The 15,826-nt window shown below is 31.8% G+C and overlaps 1 protein-coding gene across 13 annotated transcripts in view; it reads left to right on the forward strand.

Moving 5' to 3' along the window:
- The window catches only part of LOC126928709 (dual 3',5'-cyclic-AMP and -GMP phosphodiesterase 11-like), a 150,489-nt gene that overhangs the window by 120,756 nt on the left and 13,907 nt on the right, over positions 1 to 15,826 (forward strand). For 7 of the 13 annotated variants that reach the window (XR_007716906.1, XR_007716905.1, XM_050744386.1 and 4 more), the window contains one exon: positions 12,079 to 12,322. Coding sequence is in view for 11 of the 13 variants with exons in the window: in XM_050744386.1 (XP_050600343.1) it covers positions 12,079 to 12,322 (244 nt within the window). In the remaining 2 variants the exon portion in view is untranslated. The remainder of the gene's footprint in view (positions 1 to 12,078; positions 12,323 to 15,826) is intronic. The other 6 variants (XM_050744391.1, XM_050744395.1, XM_050744392.1 and 3 more) reach the window with 1 other exon arrangement.

Here is a 15,826-nt window from a genome sequence, read left to right on the forward strand (position 1 = left end):
GTAACTCTTAATTGAATGACGTGCTTAAAATATATGGTTAGAAGAGTGTACATAAGGAAATAAATCCTAAACGATTATTTTTATAGGTTTATGTAATTAATAGAGCTGTGTGCTTAAATCCTGAACAACGGGATAAAGTGAAATTCTTTTTAGATAATATCTCGCCATATAAATGGCTATGGTAGCTTTCAAAATATATAGATATTTTATTTCCATACTAATATTTTGAATACCATATCATTATTTTTCAAACTTATTTTATTCTCCAAATATTGTTCCAGATGACGCAGATGTATCTATGCAATTATTATCGACGTTTTCCCAGTGAAATAAACGTCTTTGTACTACAGTTACAACATTGTTAAACCAATTTATCGAATGTCCACATCTGAAAATTCTAAAGACTCGAAGATAATTAAAAGATATATATATATATATGAAAGATATTCCAGAGGCTGAAACAATTCTTGAAACGTTTATACAGAATTTTAGACCATTTATAATTAAGTTCAATTTTAATATACACAACCTATCAGAAGCGTATCTCTTATCCAAATGCATAAATGAAATTTTGATTAAATATCGATAACGATTAAACGATCACAATGAATTAACTTTACGAGTAAACTGATAGGTATAATAGAGCATGCCAGCGGTTCAAAGAATTCCTTTTGCGATATTGGCGTGTCCAAATGACTTTGGACGTGCATCGAATAAGAAATAATCGTTTAAATAAACGATCGAATGCTAAATAACGATCGAATCACAAAAGTAACTACTCTTATGATGTGCTTATCGTATATGGACTGCATGTGTGATGTAGCCATTATAAGAAAGGTAGTGTTTACGACTGCAATGGAATTCGATGGAACAATAGACATTCTCATCGGTTTTAGCGAGGTTTCGGGACTCGTTATTGTTAATGCTTATGTTCCTTTACATATCCATACGGCACGTTGCTAAAGAATATGTTCTGTTCGCGATAATGATAATCGTAATAACCTCAGAAAATGTGACAAACAGTTTTCGTTATGCCAACAAACATACTGGTAATTAAGCATAGTGAAATTACTGATTTAACATCCTGCTACTGAAATTGCACTGATAAAACGGTTCGTATCTACATACGTTTTTCAGTTTCATCCATTTAAAATACTTGCAATTACGAGATATCAAGAATGTGCATATTGATAATTAAAACATTTATTTGGTTATATCTTAAATTCTCGCAAATTCGATTATAGAAACAATAAACTTATTGGGACATAAATTTGAATTAAATCGTCCATTAATCTCTATCATTTTCGAACAATATATGCGTCGACCATATCAACCGCATATATTCCATAATATTCACATTGAATAATAATATCGTAACTACATATACCAACAATGATACAGTAACATACAGTGCAACAAGTACAATGTATCGATGCGCAGTTTCTGTAATTACATTGTAAGTATGAAAGTACATGCTTTATTGAATGCTGTAAAAAATAATTTGAAGAATTGAACGTTAAGATGTTCAAAAGATGTATAAAACTTGATTTTATAATAACAATTAGAAAGACACACGAGATAGATTGAAAATCTGTTTTGCAGCCAGAAGGCTCTTCCTAGTTAAAAATGTTGAACGCAGTTAAAAGTTACTTAAAATTAATAGCGAAAGTAAATTGGTACCACCAAAATAAGATTGTTCAGCTAATAAAAAAAGGATCGTACGGTTGTCCCAAAAAATTGAAATAATTTTTAGGAAAGAGACACGAAAAAAGTGGAAGTAGTAATTTTAGTACAAAATATATTCCTCCATTTGTAATCGATATGTTGTTCTTTTTTAGTATGTAAAAGGTTCACTCTTATACTAAATTCATTTTAAGCAACTTTCAACTTTAGGGAATCGAGGAAAGTACCGATTGTGAAAGTGCACGAATATGTTGGATCTTGGGAAAGTATCGATAAGAAACTTAGGAACAAGTGTATTTATTTTAATCGTTAATCATTCTTCAATCGTTAAGGTTGATACGTAGATTTTGAAAAGTTGTATAATATTGAATAAAATAGGAAGGAAACGTCGAGAAAGTCGTGTAATTTTTAGGTCCGTATCTATGGCACCTTTTTTGTTAGGAGAACGTTCGTCGAATCTTGAATGCGTCAACGATGAATTTTTGTGACGATACGCATGTATGTAGGTGCCTACGCACAAGAAACAGGTCTTGTGGTTCATCTCAGGTAAGTGGATCTCCCAAGAGCCAATCAACCAACTTAATTACCAAGGGCACTCTCAGCTTGCTCACAAATCACACACCTTCATAACTCTCGAGTTTGCTGCCTGTCGATAGCTCGGCGACATGATCGGCTTACGAAACTAATGTAAATATCAAGTCTTTACAAAGATTAGGATAATTTGCGATGGAGAAATCTTCCTTTCAAAATAATCGAGTTTTACCACGTACATTGACATAGGATTACACTTATATACACACGCATACGTAAACATATTTATTTAATAACTTCCTCATTATCGAAAATAATATTTTAAACGAATAGTGCTAAAGTGTAATGATCCGTAGCTGTAGAAATTGTATTTGTATTATATACTTTCATCTTTTTAACTTTTAAATACACACATGTAAGATCATATCCGCTTTAGATTTCGAGATAAGGATTCTGAAACACGCTGTGTGGATTACATTAAATGTGTAATTTCTTTGAAACAAACAGTGGAAAGATTAATCGTGATCTTGTAACCTATTTTCTCTACAGTTTCATTTTTTTTTAAATCTACAGTTCACAATATACCCAATTATTGATACATTGTTCTTCATAATTACCTTCCTCGTGTAAAATCGTACGTACTCGATTAATGCTATCTGTTCCCATGATGTCGCTATCTTAAGATTTTGTATTATCCAAGACCAAGAAAAGAATTCTTGATACACTGATTGGCCGCGTGGAATCGCGCACAGCCCTTTGATATAGCGCTAATTTAAACTGCCGCGAAATCAAATTGGTTCCCTTTTTCTACGAATGTTTGCGGTTTAATGTACCTTAGGGAGAAATGAAGTCGGGTCGTTCGGTACGGACCTCTGTATCTTTGCAAGTTATTGCGTGAAATGTTTTCATCAGCTTCGCCGGCTAGTCTCTCGCGAAATGAAGAGTTACGACCTGGTAGCGTTAAGGAAATGGTGTACCTTCTTCGTTCACGCACAATCAAGGGCTACGATTTTCCATGTGTAGCACTGCGCTGTTTCATTGACATTTTTAGTACTGCAGTGTACACTTATACGAATATCACATTTCTACGTCTCTTTAAAAGTAACAGAATTAATATTTATAAAAGGTGGTTCGTTCGTGTGTATCGCAAATACGCGGCGTACACACACAGTGGCACTACGATCGGAAAAGAAAAATAGCTCTACGGGAAACGAAAAATGGAAAACATAAAATAAAAGTTGTTCATAGAGAAGAAATTGCCTTAAATATGGTTGATGATTTTGTTTTGCTTCGCTCTATTTCATGTCCAGCCATAGATAAATTGTACTTCTGACGAATTACAAACATCGAACATATCACTGTTTTGCTTTGATAGTGGCACAACATAAAGTATTTCAAATTTTTTTTTTTACCGAATAGAAGGTATATATTATGTTTTTACTTTTATCACGCAAAGTGGTATGTATATGTATAATTCCATCAGCTGTACGTCAGTAGGCGAAATTACTTACTTGTGCTGCTATCAACATGGCCTTAGTTTTACAACTACACGTGTTCATCTTCAGTCGTTTTCTAACGCTACAACTGAAGCGTTGTGTTCTTTTCGCGAGTAGTGGCGTATCTTGTGTTAAGTCAGCCTTATAATGTTACTGAACCGACAGACGTTTGTTCGTAAAGTTTAAAACGCCTCTCCTCCGAAGTTTCGAGTTGTGCCAATATCGAAGCAAAGCGGCGGTGTCATAAGCGTTTATAGGAATTGTTGTCAATTCTAAAATCAAAGTTTAAGATTAAAAAGTCAAGATTAAACGGTATAGAAAATGTTCTCATCCGTTTCTAATCTGGAACAAGGTTTATCATGCCTGAATGTGTCCCATTTTGTGCTTCGCATTATCCAACGTAATAAACATAAACGTAAGTAGAGAGTACATTAATCTACAACAAGATGCTTTAAGCCCAGACGTAATTAAGTAATTAAGACGTAATATTTCGAATCAATTTTACTCGAAAATATAATATCTAGAAGAAAATCATATTCTACATTTTGGTTTTATTTTTTCACGTAAAACCATGTATAACTTTCACTTAAATATTTGTAATTCGATGTTCGGTATTTCGATACTTATAAGAATGTGTATTATATGAATACATATGCAAAGGTGTAAGAATGAAATTAAAAGCCATTCACGACCGAATTTAATGATATTCTTAACGTTTATTTGCAAGCTATTTGCAAATTGAATATGTATAGGAAAGTTGCTGACTATGTATAGATATATAGCATAACAAAGAATGTGGCTATATTCTACAATATCAGTTTCGAAGATTTATCTAGAAAAACTGTATTCCTGTGTGGTAAATAGTTGCGTTTTATTTTATTATATTAAAATATACAATATAGAATATCTTCAAGTATATAAATATATAATAGGATTGTATAGCAAGAGTCATATAAACGTACATATATCATGGTGGCATAAAAGTATCGTAAAGTATTTTACTGCTGTTGACGAACATGCAATATCGATTGCTATTATCATATGCCAGACGTGAATACTAACTCCTATACGAAATGGTTATTTCTTGATGTTTCCAATGGACGTCAGTGAAGTCCGCGAAAGTAGCAAGGGACGACCGCTAATATACAAATTTAAAAAGTTACGAAACTTTAGAGATAGAGTAGAGGATATATAGGTATATATTATGCAATTTCTTTTGTCTTTTGTTGCACAAATTTACTTTAAGGGTGAAATTGACACCTGAAAATCCGGCTATTTTCTGCTTTTGCGTTATAACTCTTGATAAATTCTTTATCAGCTCCTAATCCAATATCTGCTAATCCATGATCTAAAATATCAGAAGTAGCTTTTGCCTGAAAACCTTTTTTCTATCTTTTACAGTTTGCGTGTTATATCGCAAAAGCGGAAAGTGGCCGGGTTCTCAGGGATCAATTTTACTCCCTTAGGGTAAATTTGGATAGTAAAAAAAAAAGAGGAAGAAAAAAATGCATAATACATACCTATATATTCTTTACATATACTCTAAGTTTCATAACTTTCGGAATTTGCGGGTTGGGAATCCGCTGTCGCAAGTAACGTTTCTTACTGTAAGCAGCTTCTCGTATTCGGTTGAACTAGAAGTTAATAATTCGTAAAATCGTATTAGCCACTTACCCGATTTTATCTATATTCTTTATTCGCCTTGCTCGATAGAACAAAGTAACATGGTTTATTTGCAACCTTTTTCGATATCTTAAAAAGCCATGAGATTAGTTTCATGGCGCCATAAATCACCTTGTCAACTATGATATCGTATCTTTCTTTCTTTCGTTTTCTTTGCCACGCACAACGTTCATGGTTGCCGGGACGATGGTAATTTCATGTTCCTTGTTTGACGCAAATTTCAAGATTGATAGACACATAAAAGCGTACTATAATTTTTTATTATTCTGAGTCAACGTAAGTCGAACGTTATATTTCCGTTATACATATTTCCAGATATTTTTTTATCGAACATTTTTTCCATCAAATTGCCATTTTTTATATTCTCGTGTAGACCACGTAATATTATTTATGTTAATGAACGATCTTTCTTCGCTCGTATCAAATTGATTAAGATTTCCAAATTTTCCTAACTATAAAATCATGCGACTCGTTGTAGGACGGTATCGAATTTATATCGTATACTCCGATTTTGTTTTATGGTAGATATCACGTCATAAAAATTTATTGTACCTACGTATAATACTTGAGCATGAAGAGACACGAATCGTTGCGTTGGCAACGTCGTATTTCTGGTTCTTTGCAGTTATTTTATGTGCTTTATATGTATGGCATGGTTAATCGTAGTAAAACAGAGCAGGATGTGATTCTACATGTAGAAAACAAAAAAAAAAAAAAAAAGATTCGGTACAATATTTTGTCACCCGAGGCTTTATTTTCGAGATAATCTACTTTGAAGATTTGACAAGTATACTTAAATTTAGCTAATTTCAGATTGAACGAAAGTAAATATAATCGACAAGGGTTTATTCTGGAAAACAAAGAGTTATATGCTCAGATATTTTTGGGGCTGTTTTTGCGTCAATTTGAAGTATGTACATACAGCCAACTGTTTCGAGATTACGCAGTTCTTGCCATCTCCTTGTTAGTAAATATCTATTTCCTTTACATCTGTTCTAAATTCTGAAACTGCGCTCTCGCCGACTATGCATTTATCAATATGCCGATCACAAATATTTAAATGAAGCAAATAAAATATTTGAATCGTAAATTGAATCCGTTGTCAATACTTTTGTATTCACGATTCATGCATAACTAAAATGATTCTGCACATATACATATTTTTGAGTTATTGCCAAAACATGTAACTTGTATAATTATTAGTTACGTAATATCTCAATATTTAAGTTTCAAATAGTTGAAAAGTGTTTGATATTCGTAATATAGAGTTTATCGCGTAATTTCTAATAACCTGCCGTATCTGTACTCAACATATACTTAAAATTAAAAGTGGAAATTTGAAATAATAATTTTAGGTTACGAAGTGGATAGTTAGGAAACTTTGCTGTATTTCAGATGTTCGTAGTAGAACATTAGATCGTACTCGAAAATGTATAATTTCAAATATTTACGTCACTTTCCTATTTAGAATGTAATGAAAATAGTATAAATTTGAAAAAAAGAAAAGAAAATTTTGGGAGGTTATTACAACAACGACGTCATATAGAATTGTATGCAAACCTCTAGTATATCATAATTTGTGCCTTTTTTTGTAACGGTTGTGTTGATAGCGCAGAATGTTTCAAAAGTTGAGTCAGTTGATCGTGAAATGAATATAAATTTAATCGCGACGCCATGCCGTCTCGGAATTTCCGGCATTGCTGCTGCACTACCATCTTGCAATTTATATTCCATCTTCGTTGCTCTTTCGACAATTTAACGAGGTCGTCGTATAACAAAAACTTCTGTGTGCAAATTGATATCAACGAAAGGTAGCCTAGAAGCTCCGTAACGCTTTATTTTGGTTAATTAATACTTTATGCGTTTGATCTTACTTATATAGACCTACATACATACCATAGAAAATTTGTATGTGCATATTGTGCGTATAAAACATTTTAATATTTTCTTAGCATAATAGTAATATAACGAGACGCGACTGCCGGTCGTACATTGCCAAAATTTGAATCTAATCTGAAAATATATTTAGAAGTTGCAAAGTGTTTACTGCAATCTTATATCCAGTAAAACAGTAGTATACAGTATTAATAGTCATCATAGTCAGCGTATAGAGAGTGTTAAAGATGATCTCACTGGATACCGAGACTTATCATTATCGTGGATGATTACTTGTTTAAATACTTTCATTATTTCTGTAAAATATATCTTACTTATAATATAAAAATATTTTCGAGATCGTTCGAAATTTTACTAATATAACCGTGATAGTTAGGTGCGGTTTCGATGACAATGGAATTTCAAAATGTATCATATTCACAAAACATATCCACAAGTATTCGAATACTTTCACTAGCCGTTGGAACTAATATAACGTGAATACATGACATATGTAATGACAGCATTTCTGAAGAAAAATTATTTTTTTGGACGTTTATAGAAATTCTATCAAACTCCGATTTGATTTCCAATACCTTCCAATTTTTTTCAGGATTATTATACCAACGTAGGTTTGTCATTTGATCGTTGAAGCAGATGCGAAATACCTTTAAGCTCTCATTTATGTCATTTCCAGTTTCGCCGTCGTTCTGAAGTTTGATTGGAAGTGGAAGACATAATCAACCGATATTTTCATTGCTTTTTAAGTAAATTTCTAGTATAGTTGCCGATGATTTACTTTTTTTATGGTTTTCATCTATGAGAGCTACTTGTAACCACTGGATTAAAATGGAAAATCCCATGCAAACTGCTCAAGCAGTTTCAGTTTTTATACTCAATTAACGTTTCAATTATTCTTGTAAAAAATAATGCTCAGAAAATAAATGCTCAAAAAGAAAGAAATATTTCGGAATAATGGTCCATTTCTTGACTCTGTCGTAGCCTTTGAAACTTTATGCAACTCCGTCGTGTCTCCATACGTTGTATCGGAAACATTTTAAGGATTACGAGTAAGAAGCTGTGAAAACAAGAAAGCACGTTGACACTTTTTTATTTTATTGCAACATAAAAGAGTTTTACTTTATTTGGTAGATGTTTTTTTTTATACTGGCGTATGAAAATATAGTGGAACAGAAGCGTATGGAAATTAAGTTTTAAAGACGCATGAAAGCAACACAGGTAGCATATTCAAAAAATATTCGTACGCTCCTTTTTTTTTTGTTTTCTTTTTTAGACAGAATAACTTTTTAAAAATTGGACCAAACCAATGGTCAGTGAATTGAATTTCTTCGAGAAGTTAGAAGAATTAATTTACAATGATAACTTGTAAAAGACGACGATGGATGACGTGTAAGAAGAGGTTCAAAAAAATTGCAATCGGTCGGAAAAGCGACGAAAATAGTAAAGGTCACTTTTTACGACTTTCTTATCTGAGTCTATGGAATGTAAATGAAAATTTAAAAAGTACGTTTTGTCGTTTTACGTTGGTCATATGTATCTACATTACAGAAAATTTTATCGAGATCGGTTAACGTTGCTATGAGCTATAAACGGTTAAAAATGGTGAAAGCCGCAGCTTTTCACGACTTTCGATCTATTAAATCTATACCTTTCGATGCCTTTCGCTTGTTTCTACATCAATCGATTTCGATGTTCTCAGTGTGTAATAGGTGAAATATATCTACAGAACGTGTTATTTAAATTTTTTATTACAGGTTTAGATGAAAAAAATCTGTAAAAAGTGACCTTTTTTTTACTCGTTGTTTAGCAAACTAATTCTTCTAATTTCTAAAAAAAAACCCTCAAGTCGTTTGATCTAATTTTAGAAAAGTTATTGCGTTTTAAAGAGTGTACCAGTATTTTCTACATCCACTATACATAATCTTATTTTACGACAAAATGCGTATCCATGTTGATGGAAGTTTGCAACTTGCAAACTTTTAATCGTAAAAAAAGAATGGCATGAAAATCCTATTAAATTCTAGAAGTTTTGTCGAATTTTATCAGAAATTTTATCGACTTTCATTTATGATCTAAGTAACGTAAAATCAAATGACGAAAGAAAATACTTGTTTGTTATGAGGCATACAATAGGTGCAAGGTTGTACTAATTGATATCTCATTGATTGCTGGAAATTAAAATACGTTATATCTATTTCTAAATATTTTTCAGGGGAAAGATTACGAATTATGTGATTTTGGCAGTTATTATAAAATCTATTCCAAGTATCTCATTTCTAAGATATAATAATGAACATCTCTTACGGTAAATTAAGGTTGAAGTTCCTTTTTCATTGCGTTTTGTACTTACGTTCTAAACAGCATTTAATTGCGTCGGAATCAACACGATATGACGTTACGTCATAGAAATGTAAAGAACTGAGTGACGTGATATATTACTTGAGAGAAGAATTCTCGTTTTTTTATTGACGAATTGGTTTCTAAGGAGGTTGTTCATTTATGATTGGTTGATTCTATTCCAATAAAAAGTGTAATTCGCGAATAAGCTAAATAAGTCAATGTCTTATTGTTCTTTAAAGATGACTGTAGAGTAAGTCTTCAAAATCTCAATGGGAAATGACCATTTAGAAAGTGACCACGATGTTGTCAATAAGGATACACCATGAGTTGCATAACCTGTTACAAGTGAATATCTCCTAAATAGAATAAGTTATCGACATCCTGCTTATTAGAACACCTAGAATTATAAAGGATATAATATTCATAGTGCGTGAGATTTGTTCAAACTTTGCTGTCGAGACCAGTTTCTCACATCAAAATCACATAAAACATGAAAAGAAGGAAACATTTGCTTCTATGTAATTTTGAAATAACTTTGACAGGTGAGATTTGTGGTGTAATCTGCATATGGATATTAACTTTGATTTAACGATTTATTTAAAAATGTGTGTAAGTTCGAGACTAACTATGAATACTTTAAATTCCGTATCGTGACGTTTTGACACAGCGAAACTAATTAGTTGGCGAGTAGTAGTAGCAGTTACTACGTATTATTGAATCAATTCCACAATTAAGAAGTCAATTTCATCTGTCAAGATTTTTTGAGCAAGTCATTGTACTCAGCAGGTCGTGTGTGGAATTTTATTTAAAACGACTGAAATGTGAATCTGATAATTCGAAATTTATTGTGTATGAAAGAAATTCACAAACGTATACTGCGAACAATGTATCCTTTGTAAATATGTGTAAATATACCAACATATCTCGACGTTTCGTTTCTCATAAAATATATTCATTTGTGGTATGATAGTTAGCGTGGTGCACCCTGTTGCAAATCGTCCCAAGGATTTGTGGACGCTAATTGCCAGCATTAAAAAGATTTCAATCTGGTACTTACTAACTTACCTTTCTCCTCCCCCCCCCTCTCTCTCTTTCTCTTCCCCCTTCTGTTTCTCAGTCTATGAGTGCATACATTCATGTTCGTGGATGTTTATATTTTGGCAGAATTTTTTATCATATGCATTTGCACGCAGCAACACAGGTATTTATCATGCATAATCTTTAACGTAATTTATCACGTATTTTTGTAAAATATTCGTAAATTTACATTTATTCATATTAAAATTTCGAAACTTTATCTCTCTGTTGTATCAATTAATACTTACACATGTAGAGCAACACGTTAAAGCAGGAAGGTCTATGTAACTTTAATTAATGAGTTATTGCAGTATAATGCGAAATTATAAATAATGTATTTGCCGAGAGAAAATTCTTGTAGCGCAAACTTCCAAATCGCTAAGCTTCGAGACAATCTTTTTGTACATATAAAAATGTTTTATCTTTTATTTACTCTTTGTTTATAGTACAATGTAATTGATAATTTACTACGAACAGTGATTGTTTCACCTAAATTGTTTTCCAGATAGAATTTACACCAGAACGTTATATTATTATTTACATTATTATTTCTCACAATCCACTTTTTCCACATTTAAATTTGATTTAACACGTCTTTTTTTTATCTCTTTATGTACTCGAAACCTTTTTTGGTGCCTTTTTCTTGTATTTGTTCTTCGACTTTGGTTTAAGTTTTTTGAGACAATTCAATTACCTGCCGCTTTTTTCTTTTCATCCCGTTTCTTTTTCCCTCTCCATTTATAGAAAACCTATTTGTCGCGGAATAAAGTGGCAATGCCGAGTTCTGAGAGTCCTTTCAATACATCAAATTACGACGAATTTTCCCCGATTTCATCTTCAATACATACGTTAGTTTTATTCTTTCTTGAATTGGTGAAATTATTATTTTCCTTATGAAGGATAATTTACTCGATATATTTACATATAATGATCCTTACAAGCGTATGAAATAAAAATTGTACTACAACGAATACAAATAAAATGAAAATTTGATCGAAGATTTTTATTTAAAACCAATTTAGTATTTATTTTACATTGGATTTTTACATCGGCAATCTTCTATTCTACTTTTTCATATGCACTGTATTTTTCAACGTTTTCTTCGGTAGCCTATCGACCGTATGAAAACAGAATTGAGAATAACAATTTTGATACGCCATAGGAAAGTTTATATTTTAATTTCGTTTCTTTTTATTTTATTCATTTTGTTCACGCGAACGCATTCAACCTGCATTATTTGCCAAGAGGATGTGTTTTTCAACGAAGAAATCACGAATCATGAAATAATCTGCTTTCAAAGTTTAGTTTACTTTTTAGTTTAAGAATTGAAACGCAAAAAAGAATACATAACGATGATAGTTGGTTTGTCAAGTAGGCCTGCACTTGCGGAGCATCGAAGAACCGAGGATGACGGCGGAGACGGCAGCTCCTTGTGTGCAGGGGATGCAAGGGGTGCAAACTGCTATGGCTGGTCAGGGTACGTTGCAACAGGTGCAAGATGGAAAGTCCGCCGGTGGTTACTATTCTTCGACTTCCGCCGTCTACGATCCGGAATACGCCCGCATGGAGGCTTGGCTCGACGAACACCCCGACTTCGTCAACGATTACTTTCTTAGGTTGTTATCAAAATGATCACATAGTTTGAGATACGTTATTACGATATTGAATTCGGGTTGATGATAATTGCGTCTATGAAAGGTCCTTATCAAAATATAAAGGTGACTTATTATTATTAATATGTTTGCTAGTACAACAGGTACATCGTGCACCATAACGTCCATCGAAGGATACGTTTTATTCCTTGTACTTTTGTACAATATACTTTTGTAGGCAGTAACAATGCATTCCTTTTTGTTAATCAAACGCATCAATTGCATTGTTTATTTATTCCGTACTATAAATAGAATTAAATCTAAATTAGTTTTGGGACATGAGGTATATCGAGTTGTAACATAAATGAGGACTTCTTATAGGCAACCGTGTAAGTGGCAGACATCGAATTTTGTAGGAGAGTGAAGTATCTTCTTTGACTTCAAATCATTTTCGAAATTTAATTTGTTCTGATCGTTGTACGGTCTTTAATGTACGACAATCCAAATTCGTCATAACATTTTCTATTCTTTGGACTAATATAGTAGAAATTCGATAGAAAAAGAAATGCATTTGTAGAAAGGTCTGTATGTGTCATTTATTAGTTGCAGAGAAATCCGAATGTGTCATTCATTTAAATTTGCCGGCACGGTAAGTACCGATCTTCTTTGTCCCTAGATAACTTGTATAAAACAAAAAATACATTTTTTCAAGATTTATTACAAAATCTTTATTACAAAATCTTTATTACAAAATCTTTATTACAAAATCTTTATTACAAAAATATATTTTATAATATTCCGAGTAAGAATTATTATAAAATTGATAGTATTTAGTATTCGATCATGTTCATCGCTTAATGGCTTTTATATCGTTTTGTATATACACTATTGGAAATTTTTACTTTTTTTTTTTAATTTAATATTATTATTACAAGTAGAAATTGCTCTTAAATTCTGTACCACAGTGTTCCCATTGATATGTAGGATGTTATACGATAAAAAAAACATGTTTTAATTTTTGCGTTTACAGCGTTGCCTACAAGAAACCTTCAAGTAAGTTCGGTCAAATAAAGAAAAATCTTGAGTTTAACGGAACTTACTTATGTTACGACCCAATATAACGCTGGTAGCGAATGTACCTAAGAATTGTACTTGATTGTCTTCTTGCTACTGTAGTCAATTCGTCTGTAGAATCTCGTTGGTATTTAATTAGACTTTGCGTTTGAATAAAATAACGGGAAAAAGAACGGGTAATAAAATTAAGTGTGAAAACAAATGCAAATAAAGGTTGATACAGTCTTAAATACATAAATATAATAACAATAAAAATATTCAATCCTCGAATTAATAGCGAAGGAAATAATTTTATTGAATATCGGGCTAATAGCAAAATTAACGAACAACATGTTTGCTCGAATCAAAAGTAAAACTTATTACGAAGGAAGTCGCAGCGTTAGAAAATCGTGATAAAATGACGGTTACGTAGTTGTATTTAATAATTACCGAGGTGATAAATAATAACGGTAAATTTTGTTAAATAATAGTAATAAGCAATGGTACCAAGCTGTTTCCGATATTTGCATATCTAATTCGTCTCGATAATTACTGAATAGCATTTCAGTTTGGAATACTGCATGGCCAAATAACCAACGATATATCATTTTTCTTTCTATCACTTTTTTAACAATCTTCACAGCTAATACATATACTTTTTATATATCCCGTATTCTATGAATTTTTCATTAGATGCAAATACATTTTCTCGCAATAAATCTACATATTTTGCTGCTATACATTTTCCTTCGATACTTGGTAACTGTCCAACTTATTTATTGCTCAAGTAGCTCCATGCGATATTATCAATTCATCATCGTGTCTTACACTGGCAGCTATGTATTTCAAGTAACTTTCGTTTTACCTTTTAGTTTGATATTAATCTAAATTTGGATTCGTTAGCATTGATCATAGATTTATAGAAAGTGACAGTAGTTTGTTATAATATACTCTTTAGCGAAATTTATGCGCTCGCGATCATTTGTTTTCAAGCCGTATTTTTCTAGTTGCTTAAGTAAGTGTAATAAGTAAAAATTGTTGCTTTATCCGAATTCGAGAAGAAATGTTGCGGCATCTTATGTCAAGAACCGAAGGTGGCTGTCAGATTTCGATAGAAAAACAAAGTAACAATAACTTAATTACAGTTATCCGAATTACCTGCTTTTACTATATTTACTATATTCACTATATTTTATTTTTTCTAATATAAGTTTTCATGATCACATGTTGAATAAAATATATGATATTCACGATTAATCATAAAAATCATAAAATATTATCTTAAAGCCTTAAAACATTAAATGCACAAGCCTACATCGTTCTTTTATAACATATTTTTTATAACATTAGTTCCATCTGCATATTAGATACAATAAATGACACTTTGTGATCACGAATTTTTTTCTTTTTTGTCTAACTTTAGTGTAAAAATTCTATGGAATTATTGCTCTTAATACATATAAATAATATATAATTATATTCCTATAAAAATGTAGAATGGAATCAAGGATGCAATTTATTTTCGGATACGTACTCAATTGTATTAATTAAATTGTCATTTTATCTGAACCTCTTGTGAAGCTAAATTGCGTATTATAAATTGCGTTTTCCGTTACCCGTATAACGTATGGACTAAATACTCAACGCATAATTACCGTCCTATTTTTTTATTTTAAGAACAGCCTTATTATTCCTAAATACTCTTTTTATCAACCAATTAAGAATAATTCGTGTAATTATATTCCAAATATGTTACTTTTAATGGAGCGATACAAATTACAGGCATCTATTATTCATTTGTTGCTTCTTAATGTTCATTGGCTGCTTTCGTAGAGATATAATTTTCACTAATCTTCTCCTAATATCTGATGCTTGTTGTACTCATTTAAAGAGCTATTAAGAGTACGAGCGACAATAATTTACGCGTATCTAAAGCAATGTGACCAAAAATGAAACCATAACGTATAAGCTTCGCCGCAAACTAATGCGTTAATTTGCAAAAAAAGGGAGGATAAATGTTGTCAACAACTGACGATACGATGTTTTCAAGTAGTATGAGTCTTGCAGGCCGTACGGTCAGTTACCCATGTGTATAAATTTACATTTACAAGTAGCAGTTACCGGCAAAAAACATCTTATCTAGTTTTCAGTGTTAAGAAATAGTTAGTTTACCATTTGGAACTGGAAAGGATTACATGATAAACAGAATTTATAAAGTGAAATCGATAAAGGGAAAAGATAATATAATAATTGGCTTATACAATATCTCGCAGAAACTGTAAACATCTTAACGTTATCCTGTCGCGGGTCGATTGATACGATAAACGCGAATTTTTTTTAGACTAACTAAATCGCACGATATTTTAATAATAAAATAAACAAGTGAAGGATTTAGGATTGTAACGAGAATTGTTGAACAGGAAAGTGACGAGACAGGCGCAAAATCTAAGAGTAACTGTCACATGATATTATAAT

Source organism: Bombus affinis, chromosome 2 (assembly GCF_024516045.1).
Source record: "Bombus affinis isolate iyBomAffi1 chromosome 2, iyBomAffi1.2, whole genome shotgun sequence".
NCBI lineage: Eukaryota > Metazoa > Arthropoda > Insecta > Hymenoptera > Apidae > Bombus > Bombus affinis.